Source organism: Hyperoodon ampullatus (assembly GCF_949752795.1).
Source record: "Hyperoodon ampullatus genome assembly, chromosome: 19".
In the NCBI taxonomy this organism is placed as follows: Eukaryota; Metazoa; Chordata; class Mammalia; order Artiodactyla; family Ziphiidae; genus Hyperoodon; species Hyperoodon ampullatus.
The window spans coordinates 45930598-45944872 of NC_136932.1; the positions used below are offsets into that span (position 1 = coordinate 45930598).

The 14275-nt window shown below is 49.1% G+C and overlaps 1 protein-coding gene across 1 annotated transcript; it reads left to right on the top strand.

Annotated features, from left to right (window-relative positions):
* Positions 1-673: 673 nt before the first annotated feature.
* FAM222B (family with sequence similarity 222 member B) lies at positions 674-9861 on the top strand (the record flags this gene model as incomplete). The annotated part of the gene is made up of 2 exons (XM_079726100.1): positions 674-755; positions 8252-9861. The coding sequence occupies 2 exons, from the start codon at positions 674-676 to the stop codon at positions 9859-9861; spliced, it is 1692 nt and encodes a 563-aa protein (XP_079582226.1).
* Between the last annotated feature and the right edge of the window lie 4414 nt (positions 9862-14275).

The following is a 14275-nucleotide window of genomic DNA, read 5'->3' on the forward strand; positions in this document are numbered from 1 at the left end:
AAGTTCAGATTACTGGGGTCATAAGTTGGACTTTGGGTGCCTTTGCAACTCATATACTGTACTGTCTCTGGAAATGTCTGACTGCCCCAGCTGCCGGCCAAGGCTGAGAATAGACTGAGCTGGGCCCTATGAGGGCGAGCTCTCTTCAGGAACGTTGTTCTGTTTTCAGGGAGAAATCATCTTTTCCTTCACCTCAGTTAGACTGTGCCCTAGCCTTTCTGCTCCTGCCTCAGCTGGGGCACAGATGAAAGCCAGATGCCATTTATCTGGCAGCCACACGGGCTTATCCAAAAGCAGTACGGAGAGGCAGTCTACGGGAAATGCAAATGCCAGACGAGTGCATCTACAGCTTGTGAACATAAAGACCTTCAGTTGTTTGTGTGGATAGGTATTTTCTAGTTTTTATTTTCCCCACCCAAGTATCTGTGCTGACTGAAATATTTGAGCCATAGTAATAGTTGAGAGCAAATTGTGCTACAGATAAAGACATAGATATATTTTCAACCAACATGCTACTAATTAAATTGTTTATCTGTCTAAACCTGGACCACTGTTGCTCATATCCGATGTCCCTGGTATCTTCCTTGAGTGAGTTGCCTTGTGTTCCATGACCTTGTTTTTTTGTCATTACAGTGTGAGTGACTGCCCCATGTTGTGTTGATGCCGGTCTGCCATGCTAGCCTGTCTACCAGGGCCAGGTGACCTGTCCTTTCAGCTTCTTTCTCACACGCAGATGAACACTGGACTTCAGAAATGTAAGTAATCTGGATCCCAGGGAAGGATGTGATCCTTTATTTTTTCCCTACATTTGAGCTATACCAGAAGCACATTTGGGGTACACTGACCATGAATTTTGGTACCTCCAAGATATTCTTCAGCACAGACAGCAAGAAAGCAGCTGCAAAACTTGTCAACAATATGAGACACTTCTCTGATCAGAGAGATCCTCTTTTTTTAAAATTAATTAATTTAGTTAGTCTGTTTATTTGGCTGGGTTGGGTCTTCATTGCAGCACACAGGATCTTAGTTGCGACGCGCGGGCTCAGTAGTTGCAGCGCGCGGGCTCCAGAGCACGCAGGCTTAGTTGCCTTGCGGCATGTGGAATCTTAGTTCCCCCAACCAGGGATCAAACCTGTGTCCCCTGCATTGGAAGGCGGATTCTTAACCACTGGACCACTGGGGAAGTCCTGAGAAATCCTCTTAAATACTAGAATTCCCCAGTGTGTATCATCTTAATTTTAATTGTTGTTGATAGCTATCTGTTAAGCAATAAGGCTATAAGGAGTTTTACAGGATATATATATCAAAGAAGTGTTTCAGTTTGAACCCCCATGAGGAATTGAATGAAAACTCACAGTCCAGATTACTTACTGTATCTCTGAAACAAACTGTATCCACTGTTCTGTTGTTTTGAGCTCTCTGAGCACTCTCTGCCATGGAAATAGACAGTTCCCTTTGGCTTTGCTGTCTGCCTTCTGAGCTGTGGCCCTCAGTTCACAGCAAGTAAAGAAGCTTTTGCCTCCAGAATGGATAGGAAGGTAGCTTGCTCAGTCTCTCTGGGCGTGTGTCTGTTAATATACTTGCTATAAGATGGAGTTTTTGAGAACTGTTAGATTCCTGTCTTACATTGGCTGGAATTGGGGCTTTATACTTTGTATTTTCCCAGATTCCTACCTTCTATCCCTGTACTACATCATGTGCAAGGAAAAGAGTCTATTCCTGGCTTATTACCATGTACGGCATCTTCAAGTGTAAAAATGGCCCTAAATTTGGAATAGACTTTCAGAGCAAAAAGGGAAAATCAATGAGGCATCTAGGCTTACCCTTTAATAGAAAAGGAGCTTCAGCACCTTACCTGAATCTTTTATGACAGAGGTTGGCAAAATTTTTCTGTCAAATAGCAAATATTTTAGGCTTTGTGGATCATCCCATATGGTCCCTGTTACATGTACTCACCTCTGCTGTCGTAGGGCACAGGCAACCGTAGACAGTATGTAAACAAACGAGTGTGGCTATGCTCCAGTAAAACTTTCTACAAAAGCACAGCAGCTGGGTTTTGGCTTGCAGGCTGTAGTTTGCCGCCCCCTGCTCTGTGAGATCATCTTCAGAAGTTAAAAATGGTCTGGCCTCTTGACTTCCTTTCTTTGAGGGAGAGTAAGACTCAGAGCCTGGCTAGTTCTAGAATTTGGCGAGTGAATCCAACTTGCGTAACGACAAAGCTGAAGGTGACAGTCTTCCTTCTGCAGCTGCTTGACACAATAGGCCAGCTCTGCTGTCCCAGCTCTTCCCCGGCTTTTCTCTTACTCAATGATAATTGGGTGAGAAAGTTGTCTGGGCTCCTTGGCCACCCAAATCTGCATGCTCACTGCATTGTGACTGGTTCCAGACTTCCAGGCACACGACTGGGGAGGGAATGTGCTCGGAAGCACGCAATAAGGTAACAAAGAGCAGCTCACTGTTCTAGGTCCCTTAGCATACGCTGACAGCTTCACCCAGAGACGCGCTATCAAGGGCTGGACCATTTGGGAAGAAAGGCAAATTGGCAGCTTTATCTTAGTTGCTGACTTTGGACCTTCATGCCCTTCTCCCCAAAGCAGTCCCCAAGTAGCCTCTGCCAACCACTGTCCCAAATCTCTGTTCAAGAATTGAGGTATCCTTTTTCCCTGGTTTCAGGCTTCCCTGTCCGTTTAGGGGACAGTGTATTTGAATCCCTTTGACCCTCTTGTTGCTCTCCTTAACTACACCTAAACTTTTGCAGAGGAGAAAACCCAGTGGTGTTTTTAAGCCCACTTAACTTTCTTCTTTCCTCTCCCAAAATGTGTAAGAAAAAAAAATCCTGGGACTTTCCTGGCCATCTGTGCTTCCAACTGCAGGGGGCGTGGGTTCGATCCCTGGTTGGGGAACTAAGATCCTGCAGGCCACACAGTGCGGCCAAAAATTTAAAAAAGAAGAAAATCCTGTGTTGTGACTTAGCTCTTCGCATTAAGCATTTACCATTAAGGTGAGATAAGCTGTCTTATAAGCTGTCTCCTTTGGAAACCAGCAGCCAAGGAGCTGCTCAGAGCCCAGGCCTATCAGCTGTAGAGACCTTAAAACCAGTTTTGTAACTGCTATTCAGCCTTTCCCTGCCCCCATCCTAGGGAGGGTCTTAAAAGTTGCTCAAAACACAGAACTCTGCATCTGGTGAGGGGATGGGGTACTGATATTTATAGCTTAATATACGTTTTTTTTTTTAATTGTTAACATCTTTATTGGGGTATAATTGCTTTACAGTGGTGTGTTAGTTTCTGCTGTATAACAAGGTGAATCAGCTATATGTATACATATCCCCATATCCCCTCCCTCTTGCGTCTCCCTCCCACCCTCCCTATCCCACCCCTCTAGGTGGTCACAAAGCACCGAGCTGATCTCCCTGTGCTATGCAGCTGCTTCCCACTAGCTATCTATTTTATGTTCGGTAGTGTATATATGTCCATGCCACTCTCTCACTTTGTCCCAGCTTACCCTTCCCCCTCCCCATATCCTCAAGTCCATTCTCTATGTTTACATCTTTATTCCTGTCCTGCCCCTAGGTTCATCAGAACCTTTTTTTTTTTTTTTTTTTAAGATTCCATATATATGTGTTAGCATACGGTACTAGTTTTTCTCTTTCTGACTGACTTCACTCTGTATGACAGACTCTAGGTCCATCCACCTTACTACAAATAACTCAGTTTCATTTCTTTTTCTGGCTGAGTAATATTCCATTGTATATATGTGCCACATCTTCTTTATCCATTCACCTGTTGGTGGACATTTAGGTTGCTTCCGTGTCCTGGCTGTTGTAAATAGTGCTGCAATGAACATTGTGGTACATGACTCTTTTTGAATTATGGTTTTCTCAGGGTATATGCCCAGTAGTGGGATTGCTGGGTCCTATGGTAGTTCTATTCTTAGTTTTTTAAGGAACCTCCATACTGTTCTCCATAGTGGCTGAATCAATTTACATTCCCACCAACAGTGCAAGAGTGTGTAGCTTAATATACTTTATATTGTAAGAGTCAGCTCAAGGCAGGGGAGATGGGTCTGGGGTCAGGAGAGGGCATACGTGGCTTCTTGGCCCAGCACTGTCAGTCACCTGGCTAATCACTTTTCCTCAGGCTTGAGCTGCCTTATGTACAGAATCACAGGATTGTTCCCTTCAAATGCCAACATTTTCTCTTCTCCCCTTCCTCTTCTACATCTATAGGAGGATGTGATGCATTTTCCAACCTAGAAGTATAATTTGCCATAGTTCAGGCTGGATTAAAGGACATCTTGCCTCTGGGTGGGTCCTGCACTTGGTAGAAGACCACAGTTGTGGTTAGGTGGATGCCCTCCTAGAACTTTTCTCGATTGTTATTCCATAATGTCACTTGCTTTGAGAGACCTCAGCCATTTTGGAACTCTGTACTTGCAAAGTCTATTTTCTTCTGACCCATCTTCTCCCAATTCCCCAGAAAATGTGTTTTTGAACATTTTTTTCTTCATTAACCCCAAGCCTCCGCTCCTATTTTTCCAGCTCACAGTCAGGTATATAGATAGGGTGGCCTGGTAAATATTTCTGGGTAGAGTGGTTGAAATGACCAAAGATCCCTGGTCGTCAGATCATCTTTTAGACAGTTACTGTGACCTCTTTCATTGTAGTTTTGGGGCCTAGGGCAAGTATCGCAATTAATTTTTCACTACTTCTCTGTATGCTTATCTGCCCCCTAGTGGAAAGACCTGGAAATGGTGAATTGGCCCAGTGACTGGATAAACTACAGAGAAATATCAGAAACATTAGCTAACATTTGTTGAGTGCTTACCATATGCCAGGCACTATCTTGAATATTTGTATGTATGTTCTCATTCATTCCCCAGTAATTCCATATGGGAGACTCTCTTACCTTTCTTTTCAGGATGAGAGTGTTTGTCAATGTCACGTTACTATTCAGTGACTGGGCTAGAACTCACACTTGGGTCAGACTCCAAAGCCTGTATTTGACACACACTGCCTGTGTCTCTCCACAGGTTAGAGGTTCCTGCTGCAATAAGCCACCCATGTCTTTTGATCTACAAAAGAGAAGGATAAACAGGGAGGTCCTTGCAGGGAAGCCTGGATTCAGGGAGATCCCCCCAGTTCCGGGAATAGACAACAGCGCTTTCTCTACTACATGTAATGCTCAGACTCAAGTCCAGGAGGTACTGCAGTTAGGGCTTCCATGGTCAGGTTACTTTGTCCCGTCTGTGGGCAGACTCAGCCAAACCTGCTATCCTTGAATAATAACTATTGACAGTCATAGTTCCTGTTCACAGAGCATTTCCCATTCATTGGATCTCTTGATCTTAGTAATTCTGTGAGGTAGGACAGCAGGTATCATCCCTGTTTATAAATGAGGAATGACTGAGAGAGAGACTGAGTAGTCAGATAATAAAGCCAGTGCTCGAATCTGGATCTCTTTTTTTCTAACCACAGAGTCTCTGTTCTCTACACTGCCTTATGTCTCAATTAATGACACCATTGGTACCAGATATTTAAATAAGTTGCTTACAAAGTTGTAGTATCTGTGTTAGCTGTGCATTTAGAGGAAGATGATGCAGAAGAAAGAAAGTCTTCAGGGTGCCTCTGTGGGGACTGAGATAAAGTACTGAGGAAAACTTGGCTCTTTTTTAAGGGTTGGGCTGAAATCTGGTACATGAGGTGGGTGGTGTTGGATTCCCAGAATGTGGCCTCTTTCTTGTCCAGTATGCTCATCTCATCCTTGAGATTCTTCCTTAACATACTGTAGCCTGTGTCCACCCTTCCCGCCCCTCACCTCACCTCATCACCACTGTCAGCATCAGTGGAGGCAGGACAGAGAGAACTAATCGGTGTAGTGTCCCACTCCATACTTCTGACTGAGGCCAAGCCATCAATACCTCTGCCTCTGCTAGAAAAAACCAGCCTTGGAGTTGATATTGACTTGGAGCAAAGGAGCTCTATTATTCAGCAAGCCGCTGTACCAGTCTCTCTTCCCTGACCTTCAGAGAGAGAAGCCCATCAGCATGGAGGAAAGCTCTTCCAACATGGAGGAGCGGACCTTCCTTTCCTGCCCGAACTGAAACCCAGCAGCTTCAGACTCCCATTATTCAGCCGAGTCCCAGTTGTTCAGTCAGACAAGTACACTTACCAAGCACTTACTACACGTTTGCTCTGGGTAAGGAAGACACTGAGCTAGGAATGTCACGTTTTTGATCAGTCACACAAGAGTACAGTGGCTGATCAGGGCAGCTTCTAATGGAATTCTGGTGCCTTGAGTTTAGGAAGATCTGTCAGTGATCCCAGACTTTTTTGCTGTCTTCTTGTCCAGGAGAATGTAAAACCGGTCAGAAAACGGCCCCACTTTGTGGAGTCTGAAGCCTATTAAGGGTCAGTGGCTTATAAGAAGCCGCAGAACTCTGTTCTCCAGGCTTTGACCTCCTTGCCAGCTAGTGCTGCCTAGTGGATGGGAGACTTCCAGGCCTCTCTGCCTCCCTCTGCTTCCAGCCTTCAGTTGTCACTGTCACATTCATCCTTCTAAATCAGTCCTTCAAATCAGCCATCTTACAAACATTTCGTTTATGAATGGAGCAACTATTCTGTACTCAGTAAATAAAGCAGAGCCTTAAATATGTGGGAGTGCCTACTAAGTTCAAGGCGTTGTGCCTGTGTTTGAAAGCACAAACCTTTTCCTTTCTGCACCCTTTTTGCTAAGTTCTACCTCGTTGAGCATGGGTCCGGATCTCTCTGCCTCTTCTGGACTTGAGCTTGCTTTTCTTGCTTCCAAGAGCAGCAGTTTCTAAGCAGTTGCTGCCAGCCAACCAGCAGTGTCACCTAACGCAGGCAGCTGTGCCCTTTTCCTGCTAGCACACTCACTAGACTACTTCTGTTCCAGTTGATGCCCAGAGACATGACTTTGAATGGGGTCTCCTCTGGGCCAAGCCAGCTGAGGCCACAAGCCAGGCATTTGGCCAGCTCAGTCCTTGGTCTGCCCTGGCCGCCCCCTAGAAGGGGAGGAAGTAGGGAGGGAACCAGCTAGCTGAGCCAAGGCTCCCAGCCAGTCCCCTTTTTTTTTCTGCTCTGGGCAGTCTGTGTACTTACTCAGCAAGCCTTTATTAAGCACCTTCTGTGTATACTCAGGGGAGACCCTCCCCAGAGAGAGGGAGAAGGGAGCAGAGACCCCTTGCCAGCAGCCTGGCATCCTTAAAGAGCTCTTGTTCTCAGACCTTTTCCTTTTTGATGGAAGCACGACATCGGCTGGAGCCCCCTGACGGGAGGCAACTGGAGATGGGAACAAAGAGACCATTAGCATTAATGCGGCCCATTGAGCGGCGTTTCCGCAGTCTCCAAAGAAGGCAGGTTTTTCCTCTTTCATTTTGGAAAGTGACAGCTCACAAGGGCAGAATACAGACTATTTTTGGCTCTCAGGACTTAAAGGTTCTCTGAATCCTTTCTCCTCAGTTCCCTCCCTGCTGCCCTGTCATTATTGTCACCCCCACAGGAAATAAATAAAGCCTTTTGATCTTCACCCAGTCAGGCTTAGAGTAAGCTGTAAACAAAAGTGAACTTGTGACTTGGGGATGGGGAAGGGGTGTTGGCAGCTTCCTCCTCTGCCCCTGAAAAAGCAGCATCCTGTCTGCTGCGCCAGGATGCCCACCCAGTCGGCACGGTGCCCCAGCTGCCAAGGCAGAGAGAAAGTTGATGCCTCACTGGCAACTGCAGACTGTAGAGGAGTCGTTCTGGGTACCCTCTTCCTCAGGGTGTCATGGGACAGGGACTGTGTGGCCCTGACAAACAGCTCTGCTTAGAACCTTCAACCCCCAGGCCAGGATGGGCTGGTAGGAACTTGGAGAGAATTCCATGTGAGAATTGGCCAAGTTCTGGCTCTCTAAGATACGAGACTTCTGCAAGTTGCTCTGCTATTCTGATCTTTAGTGACCTCACTTGTAAAGTGGGAATACCATGATAGTACCTGCCTCCTAAAGCAGTAGCAAAGATTCGTTGAGATAGCCTGTCACTCAGCACAAGACCCGGTCCATTAGAAGTACTCACTAAATGTGAGCAGTGCTTGTTCTTGTGGGGTCTGAGGCTGGGTCTCAGTGGAAGACTAGAGATGACAGCCTAGTTCGCCCTGCCCCCCAGGCCCTCAAATGGGGAATCTAGAAGGGCTGGTGGGCTTGGCACTGACGAGCTCCGTCTCCTTCTTTGCTCTCCTTCCCCTTCTCTCTCTAGGGGACACTACACAGAAAATGAGAACCGCTCACTGTCCTACCCCAGCCGAATTGGACGCGTATGCTAAGAAGGTCGCAAACAACCCACTGACTATAAAAATCTTCCCCAACAGTGTGAAGGTTCCCCAGCGGAAACACGTTCGTCGTACTGTGAACGGCCTCGACACATCAGCCCAGCGCTACAGCCCCTACCCGACTCAGGCTGCCACCAAGGCAGGCCTGCTTGCCATTGTCAAAGTGCCAGCCAAAAGCATACTCAAGGACTTTGACGGCACCCGAGCCCGGTTGCTCCCTGAGGCCATCATGAACCCCCCAGTGGCGCCCTATGCTACTGTGGCACCCAGCACTTTAGCCCACCCCCAGGCCCAGGCTCTGGCCCGCCAGCAGGCCCTGCAGCACGCACAGACCCTGGCCCATGCCCCTCCCCAGACGCTGCAGCACCCTCAGGGTATCCCGCCACCCCCGGCGCTGTCCCACCCTCAGAGCCTCCAGCAGCCTCAGGGCCTGGGCCCCCCTCAGCCTATGGCCCCAACCCAGGGCTTGGTCCACCCTCAGGCCCTGTCTCACCAGGGTCTCCAGCACCTCCCCACTCCCTTGCTGCACGGAGGCCGGAAGATGCCAGACTCAGACGCCCCCCCGAATGTGACCGTGTCTACCTCAACTATCCCCCTTTCCATGGCGGCCACCCTGCAGCACAGCCAGCCCCCGGACCTGAGCAGCATCGTGCACCAGATCAGCCAGTTTTGCCAGACGAGGGCAGGCATCAGCACTACCTCAGTGTGTGAGGGCCAGATCGCCAACCCCAGCCCCATTAGCCGCAGTCTGCTCATCAATGCAAGCACTCGGGTGTCGACCCACGGCGTCCCCACACCAATGCCTTCATGTGTGGTCAATCCCATGGAGCACACCCACACGGCCGCAGCCGCATTGCCCGCTGCAGGCCCTGTCAACCTGCCCACGGGCATCTCTCGAGCCCCCACTGGCTACCCTAGCGACCTCAAGCCAGTCGCCTGGAACCAGCACCAGCTGGCCCACCTACAGCAGATGTGCAGTGAGGCCGGCGGGACGCCGGCCCCTGGCCTGACAGGCAAGCACGCGGCAGGACGCGAGTTGGCGGGGCCTGGCTTCGTGGGCAAGGCCCCCGCCTACCCGCAGGAACTCTGCATGGCGCAGGCCTTCCATCTGAAGCCACCCCTGGAGAAGCCAACCCCGTCCCCACCAGTCAACGGCCTGGCAGCCCCACTGGCCTACCCTAATGGTCACTACTTCCAGCCCCTGTGGAACAACATCCTGCCCACTCCCAATAGCGACAGCTCGGGGTCTCAGGACCTCGCCATGCCGTTCCACAGTGGGCAGCCTGCGGGCGCACCCCTCGACTGTGCGGCGGCGGCAGCTGGGGCCCACTACCGGGCAGGGACCGGGGGCGGTCCGGTGGCAAGCCAGAACAGCCTGGTGCAGACAGTGGATTACCTAAGCGGGGATTTCCCGCAGGCCTGCTTCCGAGACCAGAGCCTGGCCATGCTGAGCAAGGCCCACCGAGCCCCTGGCAGCCGAGCCCCTGATCCCACAGATAGTCGAAATCTTCATATTCAGCACCCTGGGTATAGATAGGTAGCCCTGGTGCCCTCCACAAGCTACACATCATACGTCACCCTCCTAGGTTTAGTCTTACTTTTGAGTAATTGGATAGTTTCAAAGTTTCAGTGCTCCAACGTGATCATTCTTAGATGTCTAAGAGAGGGAGTTTAGTGGGATCTAATTGAGGACAGAGGGGGATCCTCTTTGCTCTCATCTCCCCCTCTACCAGCCCCAGCAACTTTTGGGTTTATGTTGGGACCTCATCCCAACTTCAGGCTTTTCTCTCCAATGCCTGCCTAACAGTGCAGTTTTTCCCCCCACCCGCCCCTGGCCATTTCCCACCAGCCTCCTTTTGTCTGTTCCTGCACCTCTCACTGTTTCTCTTTGGACTGAGGCGTGGGCTAAGGGAAGGGCCCCTTAGGTCAGGTAGCTGTCGGTGCCCAGCCACCTAAGCTAGGTCTCTCCCTGTCTGTCTCTCTGGGACTAAGAAGCCAGACCTCCCAAGTGCTCTGAAAGCCAATTCCTTGTTTACCCAAAGACCTCAAATCAAAACTGACCCAGTCTGCATCTCCTCCCAGCCCTTCTCCTTTCCTCAAGGCTTTGTTTTACATCTGCATTGATCCCAAAGCCACTGCACTTGTCCTTGCCACACTCCTCAAGGGCATCCTGCACGCACGTGGCCATAGCCTTGAGACCGAGGGGAAAAAAACCTGTGTTTGGATTGATACCTTGGTTCCTGACTCCCTTTCCCTGCCTAGAGAAATGCCGAGACCATCCAGCGTACCCAATTGGGACCTTCCTTTCTCGCTGCTGTCTCTCTCCTAAGTCATCTGCTGCCCTCATCCCCCACCCCCACCCCCAAAAAAATGCAAAACAAAACAAAAAAGTCTTTCTTGAGGGATTAGGTAGTAGGTATGGGATGATCACATTGGAGTTTGGAATTAAAAACACTGAAAAAAAAAAGTGCATTTGGTTCTCTCTACACTGGCTAAGAATATTGCTCTACGCTGTAAGTTTTAAACGTCCTGTTTCTGTATGAATGTAGTGTGGGTTTGAGTAGCAATGTGTGTGAGCGGCCCCACAGGTGCATTCACTGTCTAATCACCTTTCGCAGCCCCTCAGTTTAACGAAGAAGAAAACACAAAGCCTTAAGCTCTTTGAATTCTCCTTTACCAAATGAGCATGGTTCTGAGAGCTGGAGAGGGGCCTCCCTTGGAAGCAGCCCCTTCTGCCCCTGGCCCTTTCTTCACCCACTCCATGCTCCAGGTCTCATTCCCAGGTGACAATTAGTTGGCTAGAAATTTAAAACTTTTCTGTAACTTTAAACTTAGATTATGTTTTGTTGTAATGTTTTGCACCCTTCTGTTAAAGATGCATAGTTGGGCTTTTTTTTTTTTTTAACCAAATAAGCCCTACCCTTTCCTCTTGTCTCTGGGGAATGTGAGCTGATGTTCTTATTTAAGATTTGGGGTTTTGTTTACTATACTATCCACTGTTCTTTAGCCAGAAATTCTCTAGTGATCTGAAGCAATGTGACTGAAGACCAGTTTTTAAAATTGTGTGTTGGCAAGTTGCCTTATATTTAAAAAGAGAAAAAAAAGGAAAAAAATGCCTGATTGTGTTATGCTAAATGATAGCAACATGAAGTCCTAACTCATTGTTCCCAATGGTTTTTTCCTGCCGTCTGTGAACACTGGCACCTCCCTGTCCTGAGCCCCCAGGAGCACCTGCAGCTTCTGGTGCGATGCCTTCTCCCTGTGTGTTGGCCACCATCTCACCCAGGGGCCCCTTCCAGTTCTCGCTTCTCTGAGTTAAATTCTCTGAATGAACACCATTGTCTCCCCTTATCCCTTGCTTGATCTCCAAACCAGATATTTTTGCTGTAATTTTTTCCAATGCCTCTCCCCAAAAGGTGAGCTGCCATTTTAGGAAATTGGACCAGACACCAACTTGGGGGCTTAAAATCAAACCTCAAACCCATCTCTTCCTGTGTAGGGGTGCAAGCCTCTGAAGCTCTCCCTCCCACCCCTAGTCTGCATGGAAAATGTACTGTGGCCCCCCTGTCCCCCATCTACCCTCGCCTTTGGCGTGAGATGTTTCCTAGTTCACCCTGAGCCCCTATCCCCCTCTGCCAGCCAACCCCCAACCAGCAATAAGGGTCCAAGCCAGGGCCTCCTATCCACACCCCCTGCCTCCATTCCACACTGCCCCTAGAAGATACCCGGATCCCCACGCCGCCCACATACTGTAGCATTCATTCTCCATCTCCCTCATCTTCTCACCTGTGGTGGTTTATGGGTGTGATGGGGTTTTTAAGATTATTATAAACCAGTAAAAAGAAAAAACTCACCTTTGATCTTGTCCTATTCGTTTAATGCTGTCAGTGTTTGAGATGATCTTTCTTAACGGTTTTTAGTATGTCTTATTAAGGGAAGTAATTTCTCATTTTAAGGGGACCCCTATAGTATTTGCTCCCGTCAGAAGCCCTCCCACTCCATTACCCCAGACCGGGTGTGTTCAGTCAGCCCCTGGAGGGCACCTGGCTAACTGGCCCTCTCCCTAGGCAGGGCTGCAGGGGGCTTGGTGGGATTTGGTTAAGTATGGTTCGCTGCCCCTCACTGGAGGTCCAGTTCAATGTAATGCCACTTTCACTCCAAGGACTATCCGTCACTGAAAAACGGGGACCTGGTTTGCTAATAAGCCAGCTTAAGACTAAACGACCCTTCCCCCCACCCCACAACCTTCTCCCACCTCGAACAGTTTGGAAGCTGAGGACCTCTGGCAGGTGGAAGTAATAGGTGGTGTGATCTGTAGCATGAGAAGTGGCCCTCTTGGTGGTTTGAATCTTCAGGGTTGAGTACTGATGGGAGAACTTTCTTCCGTCTGCAGGGGAAAAAAATCCAAGAGCTATTGACGTCCCCTCCTCCCTCTCCACTTCCTGCTGCATTTGGGTCTGGGCTAAGATGTGATGGAGGGAAGGAAGGATCCCACAGGTTGTGGGACTCAGTGAGGGTGGAATCAGATGGTTAGGTGGCTCGAGTTGAAAGCACCCTCCTGAGCATGCCCTTTTCTGTGGGGTGCCCTTTTGTGAAGGTGCTTTGCCTCCTTTACTCCTCATCCCATCCCTGTGAAGGAAAGCCCTCTCCTGCCTGTGTCAAATGAGACCTGCAGTCAGCCTAGGGTCACAGGGCTAGACAGAGCAGATGGCCGAGTTGAGCCCAGCTCACGCTCTGAGGCAAAATCTGGCCTGGGTTCCACAAGCAATTATGACTGCCTGCAAAGGCACTGAATGAGGGCTAGGCCTGGGTATGTGGTCACTCGCAATATCCACTGCAGGCAACTGAAGGCGGCAGCAGCCGCCTTTGTGAACCTACCGCCTGGAATGGTGCAGTGGTACAGTGCTGCCAGCAGAGGGAGCCCAAGCTTGATCCAGGGGGTTCTGGCTTCTCTTGGAAGGCTTCTGCAGAAGAGTGGTTCTACCTGTTGCTGTGTGAAGCCCGTGCTTAGGTGAAGGCATTTCCCCTGCTAGAGCCCATGGTCTTCTCTACCAGCTTCCAGACTTCACAGTACCACGACAGTTTAGATGAAAGAGCCATCTTTACTTTCTCAGCAAGGCAGCCAGGGCTTCATCTCTCCCCAGATCAGTGAATTTGACCTTTTGAAGGCTAAGTTGGTTAGTTCCCCGGGCTGGCTGTCTCAGGCTCAGGCCTTTCCTATCACCTTCTGATAAGGGCTCTTTTCACCTGAGTCTCTAGGAAAGTAGAAAAGGCAGGCTACAGCCCTTGAACCTTCTCCATACTAAACAATACTTCCCATACACTGGGCCCCTTCTCAGGGCCAAACAAGAGTAAGGCACTTTATGCTAATGAGTTAATCTTTACGAATCTAGCAGGATTACTTTAATTTTACCAGTGAGAGTAAGGATGCCCCATGTAGCTAAGTAACTTGTCAAAAAAGCAAGCACAGCAAGGATCCAAAACCAAATCTACTGCCAAAATTAAAGGAAGCTAATCTTCTAGTGACTGCTGGAGCTTAAAACGATCCAGTGACGGGGGGAAAAAAAAATCCAGGCCCTGCCCCAAACTAGCTGAAAGATCACTGAAGTCAATTCACTCCTCTGTTGCTATTTCACCAGTCAAATGTGGATAATCATAGGTACCCATTGAGGCCTGTATGAAAAGTAAGTATGGATGAGAAAATTTGAAGCCCCCTGTGCACAGTTTAGGAGTCCCTGGGTGTGGGCAGGGCTTTGGAGTTAGACTAACATTCATAAAGCACTCACAGACACCCCTCAGTATCCACAGGGAATTGGTTTAAGAATCGCCAGCAGGGCCTCCCTGGTGGCGCAGTGGTTGAGAGTCCGCCTGCCGATGCAGGGGATACGGGTTCGTGCCCCGGTCTGGGAGGATCCCATATGCCGCGGAGCGGCTGGGCCCGTGAGCCATGG